The 27,987-nt window shown below is 39.7% G+C and overlaps 2 protein-coding genes across 2 annotated transcripts in view; both read right to left on the reverse strand.

Annotated features, from left to right (window-relative positions):
- Positions 1–17,249, reverse strand: part of LOC116063741 (xylosyltransferase 1-like) — a 41,699-nt gene extending 24,450 nt beyond the window's left edge. Inside the window, exons 1-2 of the mRNA XM_031318672.2 lie at positions 16,759–17,249; positions 2,114–2,663 (exon numbers count right to left, since the gene is read on the reverse strand). Of these exons, the coding sequence (XP_031174532.1) occupies positions 2,114–2,663; positions 16,759–17,040 (832 nt within the window). The 5' untranslated portion in view covers positions 17,041–17,249. The remainder of the gene's footprint in view (positions 1–2,113; positions 2,664–16,758) is intronic.
- Positions 17,250–18,193: 944 nt separating this feature from the next.
- Positions 18,194–27,943, reverse strand: LOC116063797. The gene is made up of 4 exons (XM_031318768.2): positions 27,824–27,943; positions 25,800–26,279; positions 24,405–24,507; positions 18,194–18,671 (listed from the first exon to the last, which is right to left on the reverse strand). The coding sequence occupies exons 2-4, from the start codon at positions 26,260–26,262 to the stop codon at positions 18,317–18,319; spliced, it is 921 nt and encodes a 306-aa protein (XP_031174628.1). The 5' UTR covers positions 26,263–26,279; positions 27,824–27,943; the 3' UTR covers positions 18,194–18,316.
- Positions 27,944–27,987: the final 44 nt, after the last annotated feature.

The raw sequence follows: 27,987 nt of genomic DNA on the forward strand, positions 1-27,987 counted from the left end.
TGGAAGGCAAAAAAACCCTCTGACTTTTTGCAACCTGCCACTTCAAAGCAGCCGCCGGTTCGTTTTAATTCCTTTGCTTTCTGTCTTTCAGCCTGTCACCCTTTCATTTGTTGACTGGCTCAATCACCAGCTGTGTTAACATGAAGGGATAAATCAGTCCTTAAAATCATAGGTTTATACATTTAAATCCAACTATGTACAATAATTCTGTGTGCTCATATTCCAGATTACACACATATGGTAAGTATAGGCTACGTGAACTTGGAAATATGCTACACTAGTTTGTTCAAATGCCGACCAACGGAAAAAGAAATGGCCTCCATTTTTTCAGTGTGACTAGACTTTGTCCGACCAACGGACATCTTTACTGTGATGTTTTCAAGACAATATCTTCCACACAAAAAATTGGACAATCATTAAGCTACATGAAATAAAGCGTATTGTAGACTTGATTTTCCAGGAAGAAATCTGCTGATGTTGAGCCAACAGTGCCTGCTGTCTAAAAGTAAGTAAAGAATTCCTTTTATCATGCAGCTAATAAGCATCTGGTGGCTACAAAATGTTAACACTTAGCTTGAGTGAAATTAGTACAAAATTACCAAAAGTAAAAAAACATTCTGTTTTCAACTAAGAATTATTTTTATGGATTAAACAGAATATTTTCCTTACTGATTAATCAATGGTCTGCAAAATGGTAGAAAATAGTAAAAAAAAATTTCAGAATCAGAATCTTCCTAAAGCAGACATTCAGTTAACTATCACATAAAACAAACATATGCAGCAAATCCTCACTTTTGAGAAGCAGCAACTAGAGAATGTTTGGCAACCGATTAATTGACTGAATCAAATGACTAATCGTTTCAGCTCTGGCTGAAAAAATAAGTTGTTAAAAGTACAGATACTTTTATACTTTTTTGATACCACAATCAATCAGATTTTCAACTCAAGCAGCACAGATGAAAAATCAACTGGTCCTGTGTTTACAAGTGCAGCAACATTAGAGTAAAACATACTAGAAGCAAAAATGACAACATAAAGAACGTGTAGGCCAACAAAGTAGGGAAAACCTTTAATAATAGTAATTATTAGGGATGTCCCGATCAGGTTTTTTGCCCTTGAGTCCGAGTCATTTGATTTTGAGTATCTACCGATACCGAGTCCCGATCCGATACTTCTATAATAATTCAACTTTATAATACCTCCAGACCGCAGACATACTTGCACTTTCCACTTCAAGCTGCTTCCGTGTTCTACTTTGCCGGCATTTAACCAATAGCGTCTCTGCAACAAAGTGATGTCATGCCGCACGCGTTGCTGTTTCTGTGTGGAGTCAAAAGGGTCTAACTCTGTGCCACCGCATAACTATAGATGTGTTAAAAAATAATGAAAATATACATACATATATATCCGAGTCCTGATCGGGAGGTAACGTCCGATTCCGATAGAGTCTGAAACCACGTGATCGGCCCGATTTCCGATCATGTGATCGGATCTGGACATCCCTAGTAATTATGTTATTACAAATGTGTTGGTAAGTGTTCAGTTACTTGTTTATGTACCTGCACTATGTGTAGGTTTTTATCCTATTTCATGTGCCTAGGAGTTGTTCTTTCTTTATGCCGTGGTATCGAGTATCTTTTCCTATACTAGTATTGTATCTAAGTGTCGAAATTCTGGTATTGTGACAAATTTACAGTTGCTTTAAAAGGACTTCTCGAAATGAAAAAGGGTCATCTCTACCAGAAAAAAGTCAAGACTGCCCTCCATTCAGCCAACAAAAAACATACATAACCCTGCGCCTTTATGACCTTTTTCCCTCATCATTTTCAAACAGTCCCTAAAGGAGCTGCACAAACATGACCTAAAGTTGGTTGCTAAATCTTTAAGTCTTTAATCCTTAAACTTAATCTAAATGTGGATGTTTTACAGAACTTTTAAGAGTACGTTACTAGTAAATTCATAATGGACAATACTGAAATATTGATGTCTGGAATTACTTAAAGATACAAATTAATTGTGAAAAACATTGTACACTTAGTAAATATTTTACTATCTTAATATATCATGTAACATTAACTTATTAATTTTCTCTGTATTAATCTTCTGGTCTCACCTTCTATGGGGCAGTAGCGAGGCACTTTCTCAGGCATTAGCGCTCTGTCTTTGTGTTTGCAGTAGACCTCCACTATCTGCAGCCGACACTCGCGGCTCTTGGCTCGGGACAGAGCAGAAATGGCTTCCTTCCCGCTGATCTCACACTGCGGCTGCTCCTTTCTCTGCTCCAAACTGGGCAGCAGCTGCGAGGCCGACATCTTCGCCTGGTAGAACGGTGGATCGTGATTGGACCCCTGGACCGGTGCTGGGACGGTTGGAACCTGGGGATGGGGTTTACGGACGTGGGTGCGGTTTTGATTGTGGCCCACCCCTCTGGGTTGGACGGGAGGGTACTTGAGGACCTCGTTAGCAGATTTTCCCAGCATGCTCTGTGCCTGGGCCTTATCCAGCTTGCGTTTGGGGTTTGCGACCGGCACTCGCTGGTGTTGAGATCGAGCCCCCAGGTTGCTGTTGCTGTCGATGGTGTCAAAGTCTTTAGGGACCGAGTTCTCATTGTTGTTGCTGTCCAGGTGAAGCTTCTCTTTGGGTCGGTGGGAATGGTAGGCGTCCTGTGAGGGAGAAGACGAAATGAGTATAAAACCAAAGAAATTACATTCCGTAATCCTGAAAGTACTTCCTAACCTCTTCAATCACAGAGAAGATAAACATGGTATACTGATGTTTCCTGGTCCCCAAACCTTTCTTTCTACAAAATATTAAACTAGAAGGGCACTCAGATTGTGAAGACCTTGCAAAGGCCTTGCTCTATCTAGCAATGTTAACGAAAGTAAAAAATAATTTGTGTATCCGCCCTGTGATACGAATCTGCTCCAACATGTAATGCTACAACTTTCCACCAATTTTCAGGAAAATCAGGCCAGTAAATTTTCCATAATCCTGCTGACAGACTGACGGACAAACCAAACCAAAAACATAACCTCCTTGGCGGAAGTATTAAAGGGGTGATAGAATGCAAAACCGATTTTACCTTCTCATAGTTGAATATAAGACAGTTTGGTGGGTACATAGGACATACATAGAACTTCAAAATCCCATTGACACCCCTTTCCTCTGCAAATCTCACAATTTGAAACTGCCTCTGAAAACAGGCAAATCTCAACGAACCACCGAGTTGACGTCAACTCGGGGGCTCCTCCTTACTTGACTCTAGTCTACCTTTGTCACGCCCCAACATTTACATAGGCTACACCACTGATCTGAGATCAGGTAGTCTTCTGAATAGGTTGCACAGATCTCAGCCCTGCTCCATACCCGCGCAAAGTCACCGTTTCTGGGTTACTGGACTACCAAACACCGCTGCCCTGACAGAGCTCCAGGGCCTGCAGCTTGCTGTTCTCCCTCCCCTCTTCCTGCTAAATGGCCGGTGTGTGTGAGATATTGAAATCGGATACGAGTGTTAGCTTCGTAAGACCTTGGGGTAGCTGTAATATAAGTGGCGTGACGAAATTCAAACTGTAAATATACTCTAGTTATGCCGAAAGTGTAGCTAGCTAGCCGCGATCTTTACCCATAGGATTGAAGGGACACTAGCAGCTAACGAAACCCCTCACATTCACAAAAATGCATTATATTGAAATCGGACACAATTGTTAGCTTTATAAGACCTTGGGGTAGCTGTAATATAAGTGGCGTGACGAAATTCAAACTGTAAATATACTATAATTATGCCGAAAGTGTAGCTAGCTAGCCGCAATCTTTACCCATAGGATTGAATGGACACTAGCAGCTAATGAAATCCCTCACGTTCACAAAAATGCATTAAATTGAAATCGGGCACAAGTGTTAGCTTTGTAAGACCTTGGGGTAGCTGTAATATAAGTGGCGTGACGAAATTCAAACTATAAATATACTATAGTTACGCCGGCAGCTGGCCAGCTCCGCGGAGCCCCGAGCCCCGATAGTCCAGTAACCCAGAAACGGTGACTTTGTCCCGCTTTCTCTTCAGACTGTGTGGAGCTCCTGAAGTCCGACACGTCTTACCAAATTTGCAATTAGCCATACATTTTTGTAAAACGGCCCATATTTGAGCTTTATATAGTCGATTTCTCGCATAAAAAAGTCTCAGAAGTGAATTTAATAACAAAATAGCAGACAAACAATGTATAACTTTGCAGTGTCTGAAATATTAGACCTGCTGTCTCGTCTCCAATGTATGTGTATGTGGTTCGCTCAAACCATAAAATAGCACTCGGGCAATTTTCAGCCCAACCAATGTTACATACCCTATTAGGAGACCTTAAGGAACAGTGTGAAATACCCTATATAATCATTCTATCACCCCTTTAAAATGCTGATGGGGTTACATGTGTGAACTCCATAAAGTGACTAAATTTAAAAGACGTTCTTTTTTGAAATCATCATTCTAGATCTTGAAATAATCCTAAACATTTATAGCCATACTAGCGGCATGGGTCTATGGATGGCAACATTGGTTGTTCCCCCATTCGGTCCAGAAATATCTCAAACATTAGATGGATTAATATGAAGTTTTGTGCAGACATTCATGTTCCCATCAGAATTAATTGTAACCCTATAACTTTTAATTTAGCACCATCCTCAGGTCAACATTTTCATGTGTACAATACTTTGGTTAAAGCTACATTGTGTAGGAATTTCTCCCATCTAGCAGTGAAATTGTATATGACAACCAACTGAATATTACTTTCTAGCCCTTCCTCCTACGGTGGCTGAACCCAAAATTAGCTCTCTCCATCGTTTACACGTAGCTGTTCTAGCCACTCCAATATTAACTTTGGTCTTGTTGCTTTGCCTGTCACGTTGTCATTTTAATTCTCTTTTTCGCTTCCCTGGTGAGTAATCTCCCCCTTGCATTCGTCACGGCGCCAATAGGTGTAAGAGGGTGAAATGCGGAGGTATGTCCCTCTTTGGCTAATGTATTTTAAAGATGGAGGCGCTACATGGCTGCCGTCATTTGAGTGAGTTGCTCGTCTTTATTCTGAATGATTCTGAATGTCAGATTCTACGCTTACAAGAATACTTTGATTAGTTGGTGGAGGTAATTACACATGAATGAGTACATATTTGTGAAAGAACAAAGGGGTTTTTGCTAAGAGTCAACTCAAAACATTACACAATGTGTGTGTGTATATATATATATATATATATATATATATATATATATATATTATATATATATAATATAATATAATATAATAATGTAATCTATGGTTTAATAACCAGATACCTGCAGAACTAATGACAACCCCATCAGCCTTAGCTGGACTAATTAGCAAGCGTTAGCATTAGGGCTGCACAATAATATAGTTTTTTTTATTGTCATTATGATGTCAACAAGACTGCAATATTGCACTTAGGGATTTTTTTTAAAGAAGTAGAAAGCCACTATCAGTAGGAAACTGCACTTTAATTTTTTTTTAATTCCACCAACAATTTTAGCAGTATACTAGAAGCAGCAGAAAGGCAGAACTGACTACACTTTAATACCTATTTATTGCAAGTAATATTGTTAGAGATTTTCAACGTTTATTTTCCCCATATCTAGTTAGGATCCTAACATGCTAAATTATGATGGTGAACATAGTAAATTAAAAGCGTTCCACGTGCCGCCCACTGGGAGGCTTTTATTGTGAACCTTCTACAGAAACTGTTGACATTGTTACGGAGGAACTCCTACATTCTGGTTTGGTTCAAATTGATCTAAATCTATATGTTTTTATGTTGGGTTAGTTTTAAAAACCAGAAAGGAGGAGCATTGAAAGAAGCAGCAGCCACAGGGTGGATAGATGGAAATATAGATCAAATCATTGTAGACACATTTTTATGCTGAAACCACTGCCAGAGCTAATTAATAAGCTTCAGCCCGAAGAAAACATTAAAACATGTAAGTACATGCATAATATTTGTGTGTATGGGAACCCTTTTATTCTTTTTGGACTAAATGATAGTCTTATGTTGTCTTTCTGTTTCACAATAACAGTTGAACGCTGAAAGTATGGAATGCAGCTCCACATGCTCAAAAAGGAAAACGACGACAGGTAAGGAGGCAAATCAGTACTTTTATTATAATAACAACGGATCAAATGACTATGTTTACATGAACACTATCACTTAAGAGATGACACTACAGAGACGTATCACCAACTCTGCAGTTCCACTCAGCTTTACAGAGGGTTTTAGAGTCTCGCAGCTCATTGTTTTGGTTTTATGCCCCCCTGCATTTCATCAACCTTATGTCCAGGAGCAGCTGTTTTCAACAAACAAGCTATGATAAAGTCCTCAGGAGTTGGTAGAAATAAGAACAGAGCTAAAAGAGATAGAATTTTGGACTTCCTCAGGTGGACACAAACACTCCTAATGAATGATCATGTTGCTCTGTAACTGCTGGATGGGGAAATAAACACCTGTTCCCTCACATTTGAACTGTTAATGCAGATTTAAACAGCTCCAAGATGTTTGTTCCTTATGATGAAACCAACAGCTTTCATTAGAGGTTTATGTCCCTTTGCTGAAGGCAGGTAATCAAGACCATCACCATCACGAACGCTGACGCTAGACCACGAAAATTACCAGAAAACCTCTGCCACTGACAACAATAACCACCATGACCCTTTCAAACAGAATCACTAAACTTGACAGACTCTCGAAGGAAACATGACTTTACTAGGAGGAGTTGTATGTAAAAACGCAAATGTCAGAATCAGATGGACCAGACATTAAAAGACTTTATCCTGCCAGCTGCCTAGTACAAAGTCTGTGTAATGTCAGATTGAGCCTATGTTTAAATAGAGCAGGTCATTGTCTGGAGAATTTACAGCGAGTGAGTGGGCGTGTTGATGACGTTTCTATCATGTGGCTGACGCCAAACCGGAACAATACAAACATTCGATTGTGAAGAAGAAGGGTGATTTACACGTAGATAGCAACAAAAAATGTCCAACTGGAGGTACGACGAGATTCGTGAACTTCTGTCGGTAGGGACAAATGCCAAAGTCACCAGACAAATTCAAGGAACAGCAAGAGACTTGGTTGTTTCTGACCAAATTAGGAACCTGCAACGTGACTATGATGTAATCCGCGTCATGTCCTGCCTCCTGCACGCTCCACCCAGGCGCCACCCCTCGCCTAAACCAAACGGAGTATTGCCAGTAAGTGTAAGTCAATCTGCTGTTGTGTGCTACATGTGTGAAAAGGAAACTCCAATGTCTGAACCCGACATGCCCGCAGTTCATATGAGCTTCACAGTTATTATAGATATCATATTTTTTATTATAGCAATATTATTAGAATATTATTACAGATGCTTTAAAACATATGCAGCAGTTTAATGTTACAGCTGGTGGAAGTGGAACACATTTTAACATTTATATACAGTTTTTATAAATTCATCATACGTTTGTTTGTAAAATCCTAACCTTTCCATTTTATTCACGTTATTTCCCATTAATTCCTATGAAAAGTTTCCAATTTGAATATTCCCGTAATTTTGCAACCCTACTCCGAATACTCTAAACTGTAAAAATGTATGTGAGCGATTCTTTCAATTTGCAGACAGAATAAATATCTACTGTTTCTCCCTGCCTCACAGATCCTCCTGCGGTTTTCCCCAGAAGCCTGTGCATTCCATGGAGACCGACCACAGCTAAAATACCACCGCTTACCTACAAAGACATCATTCTTTATACTCACACACACACAAACACATTCAGTCATTGCTGCTTTGGTAACTGTGAGAGTCAGTTTGCGCTCCTTCTCAGCAGGTTCTTTGAAATCGTCTTCAGACCTCCTGCTGCTTGCATGATAAAAGCGACAGAAAAGACAGAAGAGACAAGAGGGCCAGTTCCCTCAGGCGCCCGGGGCGAGAGACATTAAAAGAGGGAAGAAAAGAGAGTAAGCGAGCGAGAGAGCGAGAGAGAGAGAGAGAGAGAGAGAGAGAGAGAGAGAGAGAGAGAGAGAGAGAGAGGAGAAGGGTGGAACAAAGGAGACCTGTTGCTCTGACATCTGTTGACTAGAGGCCATGTTCACACTGATAAGGATAAATATGAAAATGCCAGTGTTGTTTTATAAACGTTTGCTGGCCACAGTGACATAGGACCGGTCTACATTCACTGTTGTCTTGTGTTCCTTCACGATCCCTTAGATCCGCTGGCTTTCTAGATACTTAAAACGCCACAAAAAAGAATATTGAAGATGCAGATTTTTTTTAGCTCTCAAACTGTGGAACAGCCAAACCAAAGACATTAGAGACGCAGGCTCTGTTAACATTTTTAAACACAACTCGTTAATCTAGCCTTTTTCTAGCACCACGTCTTACCATGTGCAAGCATTACATGGAGTTCCACATGCTGTTTCTTAAATGACCTTTTCTGCTTTTAAATGTTTTTTTTTTTTTATCAGCTGATCTTTTAAATGGCTTGCTCTCTCTGCAATACTAAATACTTTATCTTTACCTGTGTTCTTTTTTAAATGGTAAAGCACTTTGAGCTACCTGTCGTGTACAAAAGGTGTGTGTGTGTGTGTGTGTGTGTGTGTGTGTGTGTGTGTGTGTGTGTATATATATGTGAGGAAAAACCTTCATATCAAGCAATAAAGAGCTCTTTCACCAGGCTGTATACAGCATCAAGAGGCCCCAGTTATGCATTAATCATCGTGTGTGTGTGTGTGTGTGTGTGTGTGTGTGTGTGTGTGTGTGTGTGTGTGTATTCAGTATACCTGTGGGAACATATAGGTTGGAATTTATTGCTGTTGCCCAGTGAAAACCTTACAGATTACGCTCGGCTGAGGTGGGATAGTTGCTGTATTGTGACAAAGTGTAATGGAAACAGGGGAAGCAAATAAATCATGATCTACATGAAGCATGTGAAGAGCTGAAAACATGAGATCTGTGTGGAGCGATAAGAAGACTGTAACCTTGCTCAAACAAACAAACAGAAAAACTATATTTTCATCATGTTTTCCAGTTTTTTTAGATTTGACTGGAGCTCTTTTAATGCTTCAGTGATGATAAACAATAACTTACTGTGTTAAGTGTTTTCATTTCAACTTTATACTTCTACTCCACTACATGTCAAAGGGAAATACTGTACTTTTTACTTTTTGGTTTTGAATTAGCTGGAAAATGCATCGTCACAAAGCTGAAAACAGAAAACTGAAACCATGAAAAGTTGAATTTTCAGAGATACGTGGTTCTCAAAGGACAGCGCTGCTACAAACATATGATGGTCTTATAGAATAGGTTTAAACTACCCAACAGGATATAAAGGAGTTAAAATTAACACAACTTTAAACATCTACAGCAGTAAACTGCAACATACACATTAATGCAGCAGTAATTTTAATCCAGAAATATAGGATTAGGAAAACATTTTGCTGATAATACTTACATACTAAGTAAGGTTTTAAATGCAGGACTTCCTTGTAGTGGAGTATTTTCACAGTATGGCAATAGTACTTTCACTGCAGTACAAGATCTGAATACTTCCTCCACCACTGCATACATCTGCTAAGTATATATTTATGTCAAACTGCCTATTAGGCGAGCACAAATACACAACAAGGTGTCTTGACAAACAAATATAAACCGTCAAGGTGAAGTACTTGACCGATCATGACTTAAACATCTCATTATCTCGAAATCAAACACAGATGTTGTCTTTTATCCGTTATTCATGCAGCAGGTTCAAATAAATATGATTTGGCTAGCTAATGAACAGAACTGAACACGAGTGTGAGACGAAGTGGCAGTTCTAGAATCTAATGGGAATCACAAAATGGTCAGAAAACGGTCATCTCACGATGGAAGTGAATTAAAGTTATCCGTCTAAACAAAATGATGAAAATAGAGCCGGCGAGACAAAAGGAAAAACAGAGCCAGATGGAGAGAAAGTAAGCTAAATAGACTTTTACGAGGGACGGGATGATGCTGTGAAACCTGGCTGTAGTAGCCCTGGGACCCGCAGGACGACCCGGGATTACAGCAGGATTTAAGTCTATCTATGCCAGATTTAGTGAGAATTATCTCAAAGAAAATAGGAAAAAAAAACATAAAGCAGCTTTCTGGTTTTAACATTAGTGTGTTGTGCTTAATCGCCAATAGAGAGCGTAACATGGCAGCATGACGTGTGCTTTGTGGAGGGAAATATCTGAAACACTACAGTCTGCAGTTCTGACTGAAAGCACTTTAATGCTGCTGCTTCTTGACTACAGGCAAAATAATAAATCATAAATATCACCATATATTTCAGTAAGCATATTTCACAAAATAATAGGACAACAACTGTGATCAGTGGTGAATATGATTGTTTTTTGTAAAAAAAAAAAATTCATTCAATCAAATCAAAACACCAGCTCATGTTCTCTTAACACAAACAATTAAATCATTATTAATCGTAGCCACATTGCATGGTCTTCACCTGTGTGAGGTAACTTGTAATTACTTACTAGGGCGTTTTCACACCTATTTGGCTTGCTCTGGTCTGAATCAGTTGAGTTTCTAAACTTGGAGCGTTTCGTCCTTGGTTTGGTTTTGGTTCACACCTTGAAAAATCCAAGCGTACCAAAATGTGACATTACAAACGTTCACTCCGCTCGTTCGTCATGAGTGTCTTGGGTGGGACAAAGAAAGTAAATACAGGAAGAAGGTCCTGTGTTCTGGACTAGTATCTCTATGGTCAAACCAGCTAATTTCATTTAAATAATCAGACGTTTCGCGAGTGACGTTTCTACTTCTGCTCTGCCCAACAAGACTTTGCTCTGCACTGACTGTGTCCGTCTCCAACTTAAGCGGCAGCTGATTTCACAACGGCAGTGCAAGTGACCGCAGTCTATTTCTGTGAGAGAAACACTGCAAGCTGCTACAGTTTGCATGTACTGTCGCATCACAGATTGTAAAGCACACCTGACTGCAGGAGCCATTTTGCTCAGACTTGGAGAGAACACACAGTTGGTGCGGTTCGAGGTCGGATCAGGTTCTCACCACAAACGAACCACTCCAGAGTTTGATTGAAAGCGCACAGAGACCACCTCTTCAAGGAGGTCTCGCTTCGCTTGTTTTGTCCACACCAAAGTATAATTGCTGCATTCACACCTGGCCAAACGAACCGCACCAAGGGGGAAAACGAACTTTAGTGCGATTTAACCAAACTAAATGAGGCAGGTGAAAAAGCCACCTAAAACAAGGATCACCTGTTCCCCTTAAAGCTCCTAGTCAATTTTTTACTGGGATGAAACATTTGTTTTGTAGTTTCATTTGGAACAATTGGTGCTCAAGGCTCTGCTTCTCCCTGCTCTACCTACCTGACGAAAGAGGTGGTTTAAAACATAAGACTGTATAAAAGTGGACGTAGCCACTGTGAGGTCACCCATTTGTTTGTGTACTACGGCTGTGAAGCCTCAAATTTTGCCTTCGCCATCTTTTTTTGTTGGAGCCAGACCACTTTTGGATGAGAGGGTGGAGCTGAGGGGGAGCGAGAGGTGGATCTGACTGAGCACCCAAGGACATCGCTGTGGTAGCGATTTATCAATTACAAGGTAGCCAAGCCTTAAAGCAGACCCTGCTTTATCATCTTTTTTTAAATAAACGGGACCATAATTTACGAAATGAACATCATGCTGTATTGAAGACTTTAAACTAGCGATTGAGACCATAAACTTAAAAAATATATATTTACTGAGGTAATAAATCAAGTGAGAAGGAGGGTAATTTTCTCATAGGCTCGTGAGACCGTCCTGATCTCGCGAGTTCCAGTTTTCCACTCGCAGATCAGTCTGGCATCTTGAGACAGAGAAAATTTGGAGCCGTTCGCCAAACGACCGACCAATCAGCGTTGGTTTTGAGGCGGGTTTAGGTGTGACGCAACGAGAAGCGACTGTTCAGTCTAAACCATAGACTGTTAATAATATACAGTCTATGGTCTAAACAACATGGCGGCTTCCACGGATGAGATGAGGGTAGTTATCACGCAAGTTTTATCCGAATTAGAAAGTATTCCTTCATTGAAAGAAGAGCAAAAAACGGCACTGGAGGCTTTTCTCGGAGGAAAAGATGTTTTTGCTCTTCTCCCGACTGGTTTCGGCAAGAGTTTGATATATCAACTGGCTCCGCTAGTCGTGAAGAAAATTAGCCTTGTGAGACCGTCCTGATCTCGCGAGCTATCTGGCGGAGTCAGGTTAGTGATAGACAGATGGTTTATCCAACCAGCTAACCAGTATTTTCACCCCTTCCCAAAAGTTCTCCAATGGAAAGTTCCCAGATGCATATGCCGAGCAAATGTGACGCAATCCATCTGGCGGAGTCAGGTTAATTTTCTCATAGACTTCATTACAAATCGGACTTCTTTTGCAACCCATGGAGGCACCCCCTGCTGGCCATTAGATAGAATGCAGGTTTAAGGCACTTCTGCATTGGCTTCACTTTTCAAGACTGGAGGTTGCCGCTTGTTTAAAAACCTAGAACAATATAAATTGTATATAGCTCTCTCCTCCCTAGGCTTTCTTTGGTCCCAAGAGTGACCGAAAAATTACTTTAACCAAGGCCGAACAAAGGCAGCAAAAAAAGGTTATAAAAAGGTGCAAAAAACGTTCTGATAATTCATGTACAGCATTATCCAAGTGTCTTGTATCCATTTGTGGGCTCCTGGAAATTCAAACATCTATGTTTTGACAATCTATTGCTAAACAGCATTACCCGGATTATCCTGCCGTGAAGGAATTTGTTGTGTGCTCTCCTTAATGCCATTCGATAGAAAACTTTTTCTGGGACCATAGAGAGCCTACCATACCATATACCATATACAAGTTATATTGTTATTGGGTGAACTATTCCTTTTAAGTGGGTTTAAAAAGTCTGGTTTTCATCAGAACCAAAACTGTTCTGGGTGAGAACTGAGTACCAGTATCACACGAACATGTACAAACAATCGTCAAAGAACAAATCTGCAGCTTTTAGCAATGGAGCTCCCCTCAATTTTCCTATAACTACTACTTTCAAAAAGTCAGCGAAAGCCACAGAAACAATAACAATCTGATAACTTTTGTACAGTGCTTGTAGAGGTTGGTTCCGTACTGAACTGAAAGCTTGGACCACAAATGGACTAGTCTATATCTAGTCCATTTGTGGTCTTAGTCTATACCGACGGAAATTCTGCCGGATGCATGTCTTTTCACCGATTCCAGTTTCCTTTCGCTTTCTTTGTGTTGGAATTTTAAATTCCGGTGGATTTATGAGGACTATGGTTAACTGCTCCTCAGATCTCTGCAGGGTAAATCCAGACAGCTAGCTAGACTATCTGTCCAATCTGAGTTTTATGTTGCACGACTAAAACCAAAACAAGTTCCTTCCTGAGGCTATTTTGCGGCGGCACCGTGGCTCTGTGCGGCGCATAGCGCCACACATGACGGTTGTGATTGGTTTAAAGACATGCCAATAAACCAGAGCGTATGCGCACACACACACACACACACACACACACACACACACACACACACCAAACCATCTAAACTAGATTACAAAGTATAAATCTCATCAGAGAAACCGTATCTAAACCAATCCTCTGATCTGACTGTTAGGATTTGAATCAGCGCTGATACACATGTGGTTGGCAGCACTGTGTGTGTGTGTGTGTGTTTGTCCATCTCCTCAAAGGTGTGATGAATGTGAGAATTGTGCAACTGGGGCGCCATCCACGACTGCTTTAAACAAACTCAACTGGACATCAACAGTCAGTACACATGATCACATGCACGCACACAGTGTGGTTGCTGGAAAGCTAAACACTGCTGGTATTTTAATGTATCTGCAATGTGAATGCGTATACTGTGGAAGCCGCTGCATTGAAAGTCTCTCACACACACACACACACACTAAACTAGATTAGAAAGTATAAAACCCATCAGAGAAACCTTATCTAAACCAATCCTCTGATCTGACTTATTTTATTGGAAATAGGATGCTTCTTCCTGTCAATACCCCCCCCCCCCAAATTTTAACAGACTTTAAAACATTATCTGGTTCCAGCTTCTTAACTGTGATTTGATGTGTTTTGTCTTCTATAATCATACATTGAATATTTTTGGGGGATTTGGACTGTTGGTTGGACAAAATGGAGCAAGCTGACATTAAAGATGTCTTCTTGGGTTGTGATGGACATTTTTTACTTATTTTTGGATGTTTTATTGAAAAAAGAATTAGCAGAATATTTGATAATGAAAATACCTTTTAACATTCTTAGCTACACTACTGGTAAGAAATAGCTAAATCATCTTCATGTTGTTCAATCTGCAGGGTTTTTCCTGCATAGAGGAATTTTTGGCGCCCCCCCCCCAAAGAAGTTTTAGCCAGCCCCAAAGGGAAATCAGTGCCAAAATGATATGAATTGAGAGAAAAAATAGCAATTCAAATCCTCTTCGATTGTGTTTAATAGCAATTTACCAAACAATTGAAAAGCAGAGCCTAAACTTGAATAGGAGTGCTAATCTCAGTTTTACCGTTCAGAGTCTGGCTGCGTCAGACTCTCCCGGGGATCTTAAAAAATCAAATTAAAAGGTGCAGTAGGCAAGACTTATAAAACTAACTTTCTGTCATATTTGCTGAAACTGACCCTATGTTCTAGTAGAACTTCATGAAGCAGGTAATTAAAAAACAATCGGGCTCCTCTGGCACCACCTACAGCCTGTAGTGCGATTTGCAAAAATCCACAGCTCCCTGTTCAGATGCACCAATCAGGGCCAGGGGGGGTGTCTAACTGCGTGTCAATCACTGCTCATGCACACGCATTCATTCTCCCTCGTAGGGGCAGGGGCTTAGGAGACCGTTTTGGGCTTTAGCGGAAAGGGGGGAGGGACTGAGAAGTTGTTGATGTTCAAATTTTTGGCCTGATCTTCACAATCCTATCTATGGCACCTTTAATAGATGAATACTGGAGCAAACTATTGACTACAGTATGTAGTTTTGATTTAGCATCAATATTCAGAATTGGTATTAATCCAACACCCTCACTGACTAATAAACACACTGTAGGTATTTACCTGCTTGCCATGTCTTCAGATCTCTCCAATAACTAATTGCCATTGACCTTCTGTTTCATTTTATCCTCTTTTCTCTCCCTCCATCGCTCTTCACCTCCCAAACTCCAGTGCTATAAAGTGCTGGCATGTATCTCTACTGTTTTAAAAGCCAATAACTGTCAGGACATATCTCTGGCACACACACACACACACACGATCACAGGGCATCCGGTTAACTGTAATGAAAGGACGTAAAAGTGGATGCCTGCAATACAGCTCACGTCTCTCATACTCTCTCACTCACACACACACACACACACACACACACACACACACACACACACACACTTCATGTCTTGACAACATGAGAACACCTGGATCCCACCAGGTAAAGCAACACACGCACTTAACATTCATTTCTAAACATAAAAACACTGTGGAATCTTCCTCACATCCTATATGTGTGATAAAGATACATATGGTGATTAGACATTATATAAATGTAAGCCACAAATACATACAAACACTGGGAAAAGCTTGAAAGGTGATGTAGAGGATGCAAACTGAGCTAAAGTTGTAAATGGAAGTGACAACATAGAGAGAAAGGTTTGTGGATAAATGAAAAAAACACAGAAGAAAGAAGAGTTTTAACTTTGACTTGGAAAACATGATGATTTTTTACCCTGTAAATAAACTACCATTTTCTTTTTACAAGCCAGTATCAGAGGGGAGCAATTTCCCTTAAAATGGCTTAATCGTTTCCCAGTTTCCTAAGGTGTCTGCAGGGTCCCTTAATATCAATAAAAGAAGGCTTTTAATTAAACCCCTAAATCACAAACATAATAACAACAGACTATCAATTAACAGTTTTAACCCCCACAGTTACTCATTCGAAGCTGCAGTTTTCTTAATATGAAATGGCTGTTAAGGTTGAGAATCAAGGGATTCATAAGAAATATTATGATCTTTCACATTAAAAGTAACGACAATGACGGTCTATAGGCGAGACGCTCTGTTGTTGAGAAATGTCCAACCAAACTCTATTAACAAAACACAATTATATAGGTTTTTGATTTTCTACAAACGGACATATAACGTAGAACAAAAATGAAGATAGTTTAGGACAATATCTGCGTTAATCTTACATTCGGCATGTATATTAACAATAAAAGGCACTTACTTACAGCAAATATCTATATTTACTTCTGCTCAAGCTGACTGTTAGCACTACGGAGGATTAAGAAAAACTGGGTGAAACAAACTAATCTAAAATTGTTTAAATGCTGCTTGTACACTTAATATGTTTACAGTCAACTGAACTGTGCACTACAATCACACGAAAAGGCAAGAGAGTTCTGTTTAACATGGAATATTGGTCATTACTCGATGCCTCAAATTAGCAGATTCTGACATTAAGTTTGGTATTACGACACGTCTCCATACAAGGGACGAAAACGGCCAAAATGTTTTGATGCAATTGCCAAAACAACAGGCGAGCAGCTGCAGCCACTCAGTAGCATCTTCTCTGTAGCTACCATGCGGTTTCCCTCGGGGACCAACGCTCATTTTCCAGTCGTAGAGGAAACACAGGTGTAAAAAACTAATTAAACTCACGCAACCCGGTACACCGTGAACACTGAAGCAGATATAATTTAAACCTACCGCCTGCAGCTTGTGCCGAACGGCCGCCTTTCCGAGCGAGGGCGGCGGGTCGCCCTTCTTCTGCAGCCCCCTCCGCGGTTGCTCCCTGTCGGCTTTGTTGAACCCCCCGGCTCGGTCCTCTCTCTTCTCCCGGTTCCTGGCGCCTCCGTCCCCGTTGGCAGAGTCCAGGCTGCTGAAGTTCCACACGATGAGAGTCTGGATCAGCAGGACGGCAAGAGCGGCGATCAGCAGGGCGGATTTGGAGCGCCGGGCCAGCCTGCGGGCACACGGGTTACCGTTCATCTTTCTCCTCCTCCTCCCTCCGGCTCAAGCTGAGAGCTCCATCCGCTAAACGCCGACAGAGGGGTGTGAATGATCCCCTACGCGGCCTGAGAGGGGCTACTGGCAGGCAGAACAGGAGGAGGAGGAGGAAGAAGGAGGAGGGAATTTGGCAAAGGCTTGAAATGAGGAGAGAGGTTTGGAGGCTGCGGAGAGGACACAGAGGCCCTCATGTGGCCATTAAGTCAACAGTTTAGGGAAAGCATTTATTTTGTCATTTGGAGAAAATGACGTCGCTGCAGTTTGTGAACCAGTAAAGGTGTCACTGCCAGGGCCGGAGCCAGCATTTCTGCGGCTCTGGGCAGCATGTTTTACCTCCCATAAACAACATACAAATAATAATATTATTAATAATAATAATTAAAAAAAAAACGAAATTATATAACAAATAGCCTACATTATTAAAGATAATAATGTAGGCTATTTGTTGATTATGTGTTATATTATTAATCTTAATTATGTAAAGTAACTATAGCAACCAAAGGTATCAAGTAAAAACTACAATATGAAATGTGGTGGAGTAAATACTAAGTGCACGTACCTCAACTTGTACAGCAGGCCTACTTGAGTAAAAACACACCATTGCCTATATGTATTTTTCCAGTGAAAACACCTTTGTTTCTCATCTATACACATTATGTATGCATAAACAAACAAAGACTCCCTTACACAAACACACACACACACACACAGTACGCTCCAGCAGTTTTATGAATCTCGCTTTGCTCCATCAGTGCTCGCCTTCTAATACACTTTCCACCAGATTAGTCTAATTTCATGCATATTGCAGAGAAGTGCCAGAAATCTAATTGAATGAACATCTAAAAATAGACACAATGTCTTCCCCTTTTTACACTTTGCCCTCTCTTTCTTTCTTTGTCTTTTTATTCTCTCCATCTTCTTCCAGACGTCTTGTATCTGGATCTTTGTCCTCCAGCTTTTGTCTCTTTGTCTCCCTCTGTGTGAACTGTGTCGTTGTGTTTTGCCTCTTTGCCACCACCAACATTTCATTCACCTTCATTGTAGAGTGGCAGCAGACGTTTCTGAGGCGAACATCTTAAAACAAAAATATACTCATCACAATCTGCTCTCTATACAACCAGACAAGCAACTCAAATTTAAAATCAACCAGTTATTTTCCAGGGTACAATGACACAGTAACCACATACAAATGTAATGTACTTTTTATCCAAATATATAAAAAATACATACAAAATAACTTGGTAACATCTCATAGAGCTCACATGTAGCCAAATGCGCCGTCTCCATCTCCAGGTTGAAATGGGCATTGGACTAGGCGTGTGTTGATGGTTTTAAGGATCCGGATTCGATTGGGATCCCAGACACAATCCTCCTCCAAACCGCTCGGCACCATTCCACACCTGGGTGGTACCCAGGCGGTGTCATAGCCGTAGTGATGCCAGGTCTTCTGATATGGGTGGCCTTGATAACTGATGGTGATCACTTTCCCCACATTGACCATAACCTTAACGACAACCTTGTCAGATATAGGGTGATGTTTAGGATAGGCGCTGGCTTTCTGCAGGTCTCTGCTGAGGTAGATGCCAGGGCCGAGCATCCCCCTTCTCAGACTGCTTGAAATCAGTGGCCAGGATTAATTAAGCATTATGGCTGGTGGTGCCATGGTACATGACATACCTTTTATTATCATCCGGTGCAGAGAGACCCAGTGGAACTGCCCCATAGGGCAGATCAAAGTCATCTTCAGCCCACTGGTACTGTGATGTTGGTGTCAGGTTCACTGTAGAAAAGATGATTATTAGTGTAAAGACTTCATTAGGATTCCATGTGAAGAAACTAAACAGCATTGTAAATAAAAAAAACAATACAGGAATTAAACCAGAAAATTCAGATATGATTCATCAACAAAGATTTAGGTTCTGGTTGTGTTTAGCCTAGCTTAGCTTAAAGACTGAAGAAGCAGAGAAAAAACTGTTAGCCTGGCTCTATCAAAAGTGAAACAAGACAGTCCGGCAAAAGTTGAGCCAGATTCAGTTTTTTTAGCCGGACCGCTCAGTTTTTTAACCACAGACTCTGTGATGGCAGCACCATTGTGTCGCTAGACTGGCACCATTCAAATGACTGAGGATGCTGCATTTTTCAGCAGCGCTTTGAGCTAAATGCTAACTTCAGCATGCTGACATGCTCACAATAACAATGCTAATATGTAAAAAATGTAACATGTATAACTTTCATTGTGTTCACCATCTTAGTTTAAAGCCACCATGAGTGACCATCTTTTATTAGTATAAAATGTCTCAACAACTATTGGATGGATCACCTTCAGAATGACTATCAAGACTAACAATACACAAAAATACTCATTCAGTGTTAATTGCAATTTATTTACCACTCATGAACAATTGATTGACCACCATTAGTTACCATTACATTTGATAAACACATTCATGTTCCTCTTAGGAAGAATTGTAATAATTTCGGTGATCCTCTGACTTTTTATCTAACGCCATCATCAGGTCAATGTCATGTCAATGACATGAAGGAATGTATGATACACAAATCATTTGGTTTGGTATTTTGAGAGGCCTCAGAGTCCTTCAGACTTTGCATGCTTTATGTGAGGAGGCTCTGGGTGTCCAGAGATAAAGATAAGATGAAGACCTTGAGAATGTGCCTACTCCCATGAAAAACATGGATTATAAATAGTCTGTGATTATACAAGATGTATCATATAAAGCTGAGTGAAATTTGGTTTGACTGTGTCCATGCTTACATAGACTACTGTACCAAGATCTTCTCTGATATCAGATTTGTGTTGACTAAACTAGTTTCACCATCATAGCGGGTCCCTAATGGTAAACATTACAGCTTATATCCTACCCGCTAAACACCAGTATTAATATTGTCATTGTGAGCATGTATGCATACTTACTTTAACATTTAGCTCAAAGCACAGCTTGTCTCAGTACAGCCTCACAGAGCTGCTAGCCTGCCTGTAGACTCCTCTTATTCTAAGATAGAGACAAAAATGCATTTTTTTATATATTATTGTTTTTTTCTGACAAGCAATTTTAATTGAATTGACAAAAACGCAGGAGATGCTTTTATTGGGGCCAAAAGTCATGATAGTCAGCTGAAGTGGAAACTTTAAACCATTGAGTCGAGTCAATTTGATTTATACAGCCCTATATCACAAATTGCCTCCAGAGGATTTACAATCTGTACAGTATACAACAAGACACCCTCCCACAAACACACTTAACTGGGGGAAAAAGAACAGTTTGTAACTACCTTACCTAAGAGTGTTTTTTATCATATGTTAGTATAAGAATTACTCTTCATTCTGCTGTGCATATTTATAGTGTTCTGTTAAATGAATTGCTTCCCATTTCTACACTCTGACCTTATTAAAATTTGGTTTCCCATTATTTACAAAATTTTTGCTGCAGATTTTCACTGGGTTTAAACACAGTTTAAAAAGAAGCATTTGTTGAGGCCTGAAAACACCAGGAAAGATCTGTTTCAATCAGTCAGGAAGCTCACATATGAGTCAGACACATCATCATATTTCACCGAAGGTTTAAGAGCACACTTTTCATCAGACTAACTACATATCCTCGTACACACAGTATTGAAGATATTTACTGTAAAAATGCACTTTTTAGGGAAAAAACAAAGTGTGTGTTCACGTCTGTGTTCATGTACCTCTCTCAAAGGTTCCTCCAAGAGTGCCGGCTGTGAGTTCACTCCGCTTTTTATAAAGACCTTCCAGTATCTGCAGGAAATGTGCATTGATCTTTCAGTTTTGTTTCTTATTTTGCACCATGTTATGACTTTGGTTTGGGTGTAGTCAACACATCAGTGGCCAGCAGCAGCACAGTGATCAGTGATTTTAGGGCCTTTTTTGCAGATGTGAGCGAGGGAGTTATTTGACCTTCCAGGTGTCTATTAGATCACAGAAGCATGTTTTCACTGCTGCAAGATGGTAGAAAAAGTATGATATTGCCCAGATGCTCATGTACAGTGGCAGATAGCTAGATAACAGTGGAGACAATTAATCAAAACATCACTATCTCAACGTAATTCTAAGAATTTTAAAGTGGTAATTGTAACGTGCACACACACACGCACACACACACACACACACACACACACACACACACACACACACACACACACACACTACGCTCCAACAGTTTTATGAATCTCGCTCTGCTTCATCACTTCTCGCTTTACAGATTAGTCTGATTTCATGCATATTACAGAGAAGTGCCAGAAATCTAATTGAATGAACATCTAAAGATAGACATTTCTTCCCCTTTTCACTCTTTGACCTTGATCTCTCTCTCTCTCTCTCTCTCTCTCTCTCTCTCTGTCTCTCTCTCTCTCTTTCTTTACTCTTTCTTACTTTACTTCCACACGTCTTGGATCTCTTTATCCTCTCAGCTTTTGTCTCTTTATCTCCCTTTGTGTTGTGTAGTCTGTCCTCTTTCTGAACCTGGAAGTTATTTCCCCAAATCATATTCTTCATATACAGTATGTTTGCCATTAAGAAATTATTTTAAACAAGGATTTTTAAGCTCATTGAGGCAAATCTGTACACGTGTACAGTTAAAAGTTTTTTTAGTCGTGCAACAGAAAACTCAGATTGGACAGATAGTCTAGCTAGCTGTCTGGATTTACCCTGCAGAGATCTGAGGAGCAGTTAACCATAGTCCTCATAAATCGACTGGAGGTTAAAATTCCAACACAAAGAATGCAGAAGTTAACGGATAACCGGTTGAAAAGAGTGTGATCCGGCGGAATTGCCGGCGGCAAAGGAGCAATCCCGGAAGTAGAACATCATGGGTATAGACTAAAGGTTTGTTAACTCACTGCAATTCATTATTTTCACCAGAAACAAGTTAAATTCAAATAACTGGTGATAGTGGCAAAAAAGGTGGATATTCTTTAAAAATTCCTATTCACTACAATTCTTTCATTATTGCAGAAACAGGGTTTTAGCTTTGTGGTTTCCATTGATATCAGATTTTACTTCCTGTAGTGACATAATCCATCAACTATATTTGCTATATCATGAGTTGGTTCTTATTATTATTGTGAGGTGTTATCATGTGGTTTTTCTGTTTGTCAAAATTATGCTTAGTGTAAGAGCTGATCCTGCTTTTTACAGTCTCTGTACATAATATCCACACTGTTATGCTATCCGTTGATTGTTGCCATGCTATTGTTGATTCTGTATGGAGGAGCCATCTCTCTTGTTCCTAGTGCAGGTTCTGTTTGTGTCTGCATATTTTTCACTGCTTTGTATTTTCAATGATTTATGCTTCTTTATTGCCTGCCTAATGACATGAAAATTGCCCCTTCTGGCTAACTCTGGATTTCTTTCAGAAATGTTATCAATATGCACTGTCCCAGTCTAATAAAGTAATACACTAAACTAAATTAAACCCTTATATTAGGCCAGATAGTGTTGGCCACAAGTCCCATTTATAATTAAATCCTGTTGAAAGAAAGAAAGAGAGGATCCAACCAGTTGATGGATCTGTTGTCTTTAATTATTCATGCATTTGTTTATTTACTCCTAGCCTCCTACACTGCTGTGTTCTCACTTACACCCTTTCTTCCACACTCTGTGTCTGTACAAATCAGTGTGTGTATTGTAGGTGCATTATTAGTCATGCAATCAGAACATGATGTACATACAGGTCTGTATTAACCTTGCATGTGTTTTTGAGCTGCAATGATGCCAAACATTTGATGTTTACAGCTTCTTGAATGTAATATTTCTTTGTCCCACATTACAGTAAATTTAATTTATTTGGGCTGTATAACGGATAAAAAAACAATTTTTTTTGATGACAGCACCTAAAATAGTGTGCATTCATACGTGGATAATTAACAATATCCAGTTCTCATCTAAATGCATCCGTGACCTGCTTGTTGTAAGGCAGCAGTGTTAACTATGGAGCCACTGCGCCACCTGGACATAACATGTGATACACACCTCAGTTTACACGATCGTATAGCATCTACTGTATAGCATTATTACATACATTACAATGACTATGCCCATATGACTATGCTCATAAACAAATAATGCTTTCTGATGCACTATATCAACTGTCATAAAACATTATAGATGTTACTTTTATGATTAAGTGTCCGTTGGATGCTCTTCACCAATTATAATGGGGCTTATAATACAATATGTCTACCTTTACACCGCTAAACAATCAACTGTAGTACCGACTCTAGCATGCTATGATGCAACATAGATTCTTTTAAATGCATTCAAATGCATTACACTTTACTTACCACCATCAAGGAAACATGATGAAGTATGCAATATTATAGATGCATCAATATGTACTTTACACATACAATGATAACTTGTGATAGCATGGACTCTTATAGGATACTACAAGTCCTTACTACAGTTGATTAAGATGTGTTTAGGTAGTCATAATGTATTAAAAGCCCCATCAGTCAACCTTCAGTTTAGAACAGAGCATCAACAAGACACTTCAACTTATAAAAAAAACATGTCACATCTATGTTTTATTAGTGTAGTAATGAGGCATTATAAATGCACTTTAATGAAGCCCGCTGTACTATAGATGTGGTCTTTATAAAAAGTATTACCTAAAGTTTTACTTAATTACATGTCATATAGGTCCAGTTGTGTGCTATGAGACTAACTATATAAGTAACTTCTCCCCACAACAATACGTTTCTTATGTATAAACATCACATGTTGATGAATATATGGTCTCGCTTTGCCAGACCCTCCTCCAAAGCAGGCTAAAGGAGGGTCTAGCTACTCCACATAGCATTCGGGGATGGGCGGAAAACGTACGTTTAATGGCATTTCTTTAAACCAATCAGAATCATCATGGGCGTTGCTAAGCTCCGCACAGAGCCGCTGCAAAATAGTCATGTGAGAGAAAACTCAGATTGGACAGATAGTCAAGCTAGCTGTCTGAATTTACCCTGCAGAGATCTGAGGAACAGCCAAAAATAGTCCTCATAAATCCACAGAATTTAAAATTCCAACACAAAGAAAGCGAAAGAAAAAGGAAAATACATGCATCCAGCGGAATTTCCTGCAGCACCAGAGCAATCCCGAAAGTGGAACGTCAAGGATATAGACTAACGAATATATAACCTAAATATCTCAAAATAAAAAAGCTACTACTACAAGTAAAAGTTAAAAGTACAACACACACGCACATATACACATACACACACACACACACACACACACACACACACACACACACACACACTGTGTAGAGCTTACATGTAGGAGACTGGGATTGGTTTGATGATTCCCACCCTCAGACCGGCAAAAAACGTATTTCATGATGGTTTCAGCATTCTGCCTGGTGGTGCCATGGTACATAACATGCTTTTTTCTATCATCTGGCACAGAGAGGCCCAGTGGAACTGCCCCATCAGGCAGATCAAAGTCGTCTTCAGCCCACTGATACTGCATGTTGGTGTCAATCTCACTGTATGAAAGTGGATTATTAGTGTAAAGAATGATTCCATGTCAAGAAACTAAACATCATAAATAAAACATAACAGGAATGAAACCAGAAATTGCCAGTATGAAGATTAAGGCCTTAACACACTAAGGCGTTATAAACATGAAAACGCCAAATACTCACATGCAAATATTTTGCATCAAAACTATTGAATTTATAACCCCACTAAAGCACAGAAGGTAGACCTATACATTTTCATTAGCTTATTGGTTACCTACCAATACTACTGAATATGTTTGTAGTATTCTCTGGACTTTTGCCCATGCTGGCTTCAAAAGAAGATTCAATAAAATCACAGGTAGTAGACATTAATGGTTCACTATATTAATCTGTATGACATTTACTTGCATATGAAATGTGGTATAGGCTACTTCAAATCAAAACATTACTACTATGGATAATGTCCTGATTTGCTAAAGTCTGATTTACACTGCTTGTTGAATTAATAGAACACCAAACAGAAAATTGATTAGTCTATACTATTTAACAGATTTAATTAATTAAAATTATTAAATGAAATGCCACTTTGATTTTTACCAAAAACTAAATGGATTTCTACGTCTCCTTTAGTGTCAGACCTAGACCTACATGCAGTGATGGAAGATCCTTTACTTTACTAGTAAAAGTACTAATACCACACTGTAAAAAATAATCAGTTACAAGTAAAAGTCCTTCATTGAAAATTTTGCTGTAAATGTCAAGTAAAAATATTTATGTATCATCAAGAAAATGTACTTAAAGTAATAAAAAGTACTGCAGAGAAATTCTCACATTTTAGAAACTGAAAACAATAAAAACAGTTCTGTCAATCAATTTAGGGGTTTCATCAGCTAATCATTTCAGCTGCATATAGGCCTGTATATTGTTGGATAGTTTAATTTATAATAGAACATTGTCTTTTATAAACTACCTGTGTTTTGTATACAACATTTTAATTTGTAAAGTTACTAGTAACTAAAGCTGTCAGATTAATGTAGTGAGGTACAATATACTTATCACACTGTTTTCAACATAACCAGACAGCAACTCAGATTTTACATCAACCATTTATTTTCCAGGCTACAATGACACAGTAACAAAATGCAAATGTCATTTACTTTTTATCCAAATATATAAAAATACATTTGAGCATACAAAATGAATTGATAACAGCTTGCAGAGCTCACTTGTAGCCCCGTGCACCATGTCCACCGCAGGTTGGGACTGGGCGTGGTTGGATTGTTTTAAGAATCTTGATCCGATTGGGATCCCAGACACAATCCTCTTCCAAACCACTCTTCACCATTCCACAATTGGGTGGTACCCAGGCGGTGTCATAGCCGTAGAGATGCCAGGTCTTCCGATATTGGTGGCCTTGAGAATTGATGGCGATCACTTTCCCCACATTGACCATAACCTTAATGACGGTCCTGTCAGACTCAGGGTGACCAATGGGATAGCGGCTTGCTTTCTGCAGGTCTCTGCTGAGGTAGACACCAGGGCCGAGCATCCCATCTCTAGACTGTTTAAAACCATTGGCACAGATTAATTGAGCTGCCTTCTTGGTGGTGCCATGGTACATGACATACTTTCTATCACTAACTGGCGGGAGATCGCCCAGGCGAACCACACCCTCAGGCACGTCAAAGTCATCTTCAGCCCAGTCGTACTGCATGTTGGTGTCAGGTTTCACTGTAGGAAAGAAGACTGTTAGTGTAAAGGCTTCAGAAGGATTCCATGTGAATAAAATAAACATCATTGTGAATAAAACAATAAATGGAAGTTCTAGGTGTGTTTAGCCTAGCTTAGCACAAAGACTGAAGAAGCAGAGGGAAACTGTTAGCCTAGCTCTATCAAGTGAAGAACAAAACTAAGAGTCTACAGCCACTAGAGGCTCTGCGTGGCGTTTAGACTGAAAAACAGGCTGTGTTGGTGGGTGGTGTTGCTTCTGATGCCGGTCAGACATACGATAATAATGAAATACGATCCAGGATGTCCTGCATTTTCACATGTAGTAACTTAATTTGGCCTTGTGCACCAGAAGTTTGGTTCTTAAAAGGACTAACGACACACGTATAACTATAGACAGAAGAATAGTAATTCAGTGTTAACGTACATTTCAGGGATAAATGTAGGGGTAAAAAATTTACAAAAATATTCGCAACAGTTAAAGTAGGGGTGCCAGAGGGGTATCCAGGCTACATGGGCGCAAATTCTCTGAGCAGCGAGACCTTGGTTCAATTACCGTGTGCTGCATGTCACAGGCCTCCCCAACTGCCATTGATTAACATTAGGCTTATTTTCCCTTCAGGATGAATTATAATAATTTGGTGGGCCTCTGAGTTTTCATCTAGCGCCATCATGAGGTCATCATTTTAATGTGTCCATGTGTACTAAATACCAGCAAAACTAACGACATTCCCATCAGCCTCGGCTGTGCTTTGTGTTTAGTGCTGATTAGCAAAATGTTAGCATGCTAACATGCTAAACTACAATAGTATAGGGTAGGTCCCATAATGATAAATATTAGGGCGTATTCCTGGTAAACATCAGTATATTAACATTGTTATTGTAAGCATGTACGCATACTTATGTTAACATTTAGCTCAAAGCACAGCTGTGTCTCAGCACAGCCTCACAGAGCTGCTAGCCTGTCTGTAGACTCTTCTTATTCTTAGAGAAGATATTTTATTGAGTCCAAAAGTCAAGATAGTTAGGTGAGTCAAACTGTCCAGTCAAGTCAATTATATATTTATGGAGGCCCAATATCACAATCACACATTTGCCTCAAGGGTCTTTTCAATCTGTACAGCACCCTCTGTCCTTAGACCCTGGATTTAGAAAAACTCCCCAATCACACCTTTAACTGGGGAAAAAACTAATAATCTGTAGCTGTATGTTTTTACTATAATACTATCCCATGTCAGTATAAAGATTACTCTTTATTCTGCTGTGCTTTTTCAGTATTTATAGTGTTCTAATAAATGGATTGCTTCACAGTTTTCCAACCCTGACCATATTAAAATGCTGTTCCCATTATATAATAGCGTAAGGCACATTTTAACTAATAGCTTAGCTTCTGAGAAAACCACTGTCTTGCTGAAGCTTCACCTGAAACAGTTAAAAAGGAGCATTCGTTCAGGCGTGCATCAGACTAAGTCACTGCATCTCCTCATATTAATATTTTCTGTAACAATGCACTTTTTAGGGAAACAACAAAGTGTGTGTTCACGTACCTCTCTTCAGGTTCCTCCAAGAGTACGGGCTGTGAGTTCACTCTGCTTTATATAAGCACCGTCAGGCTTTGGGGGGAAATTCCATAAATGTGCATTCATCTTTCACTTTCGTTTCACTTCTTGCATCGTTTTAAGACTTTCGTTTACAATATTTATTTATCTGG

The sequence above is a fragment of the Sander lucioperca genome, chromosome 21 (genome assembly GCF_008315115.2).
Source record: "Sander lucioperca isolate FBNREF2018 chromosome 21, SLUC_FBN_1.2, whole genome shotgun sequence".
Lineage (NCBI taxonomy): Eukaryota > Metazoa > Chordata > Actinopteri > Perciformes > Percidae > Sander > Sander lucioperca.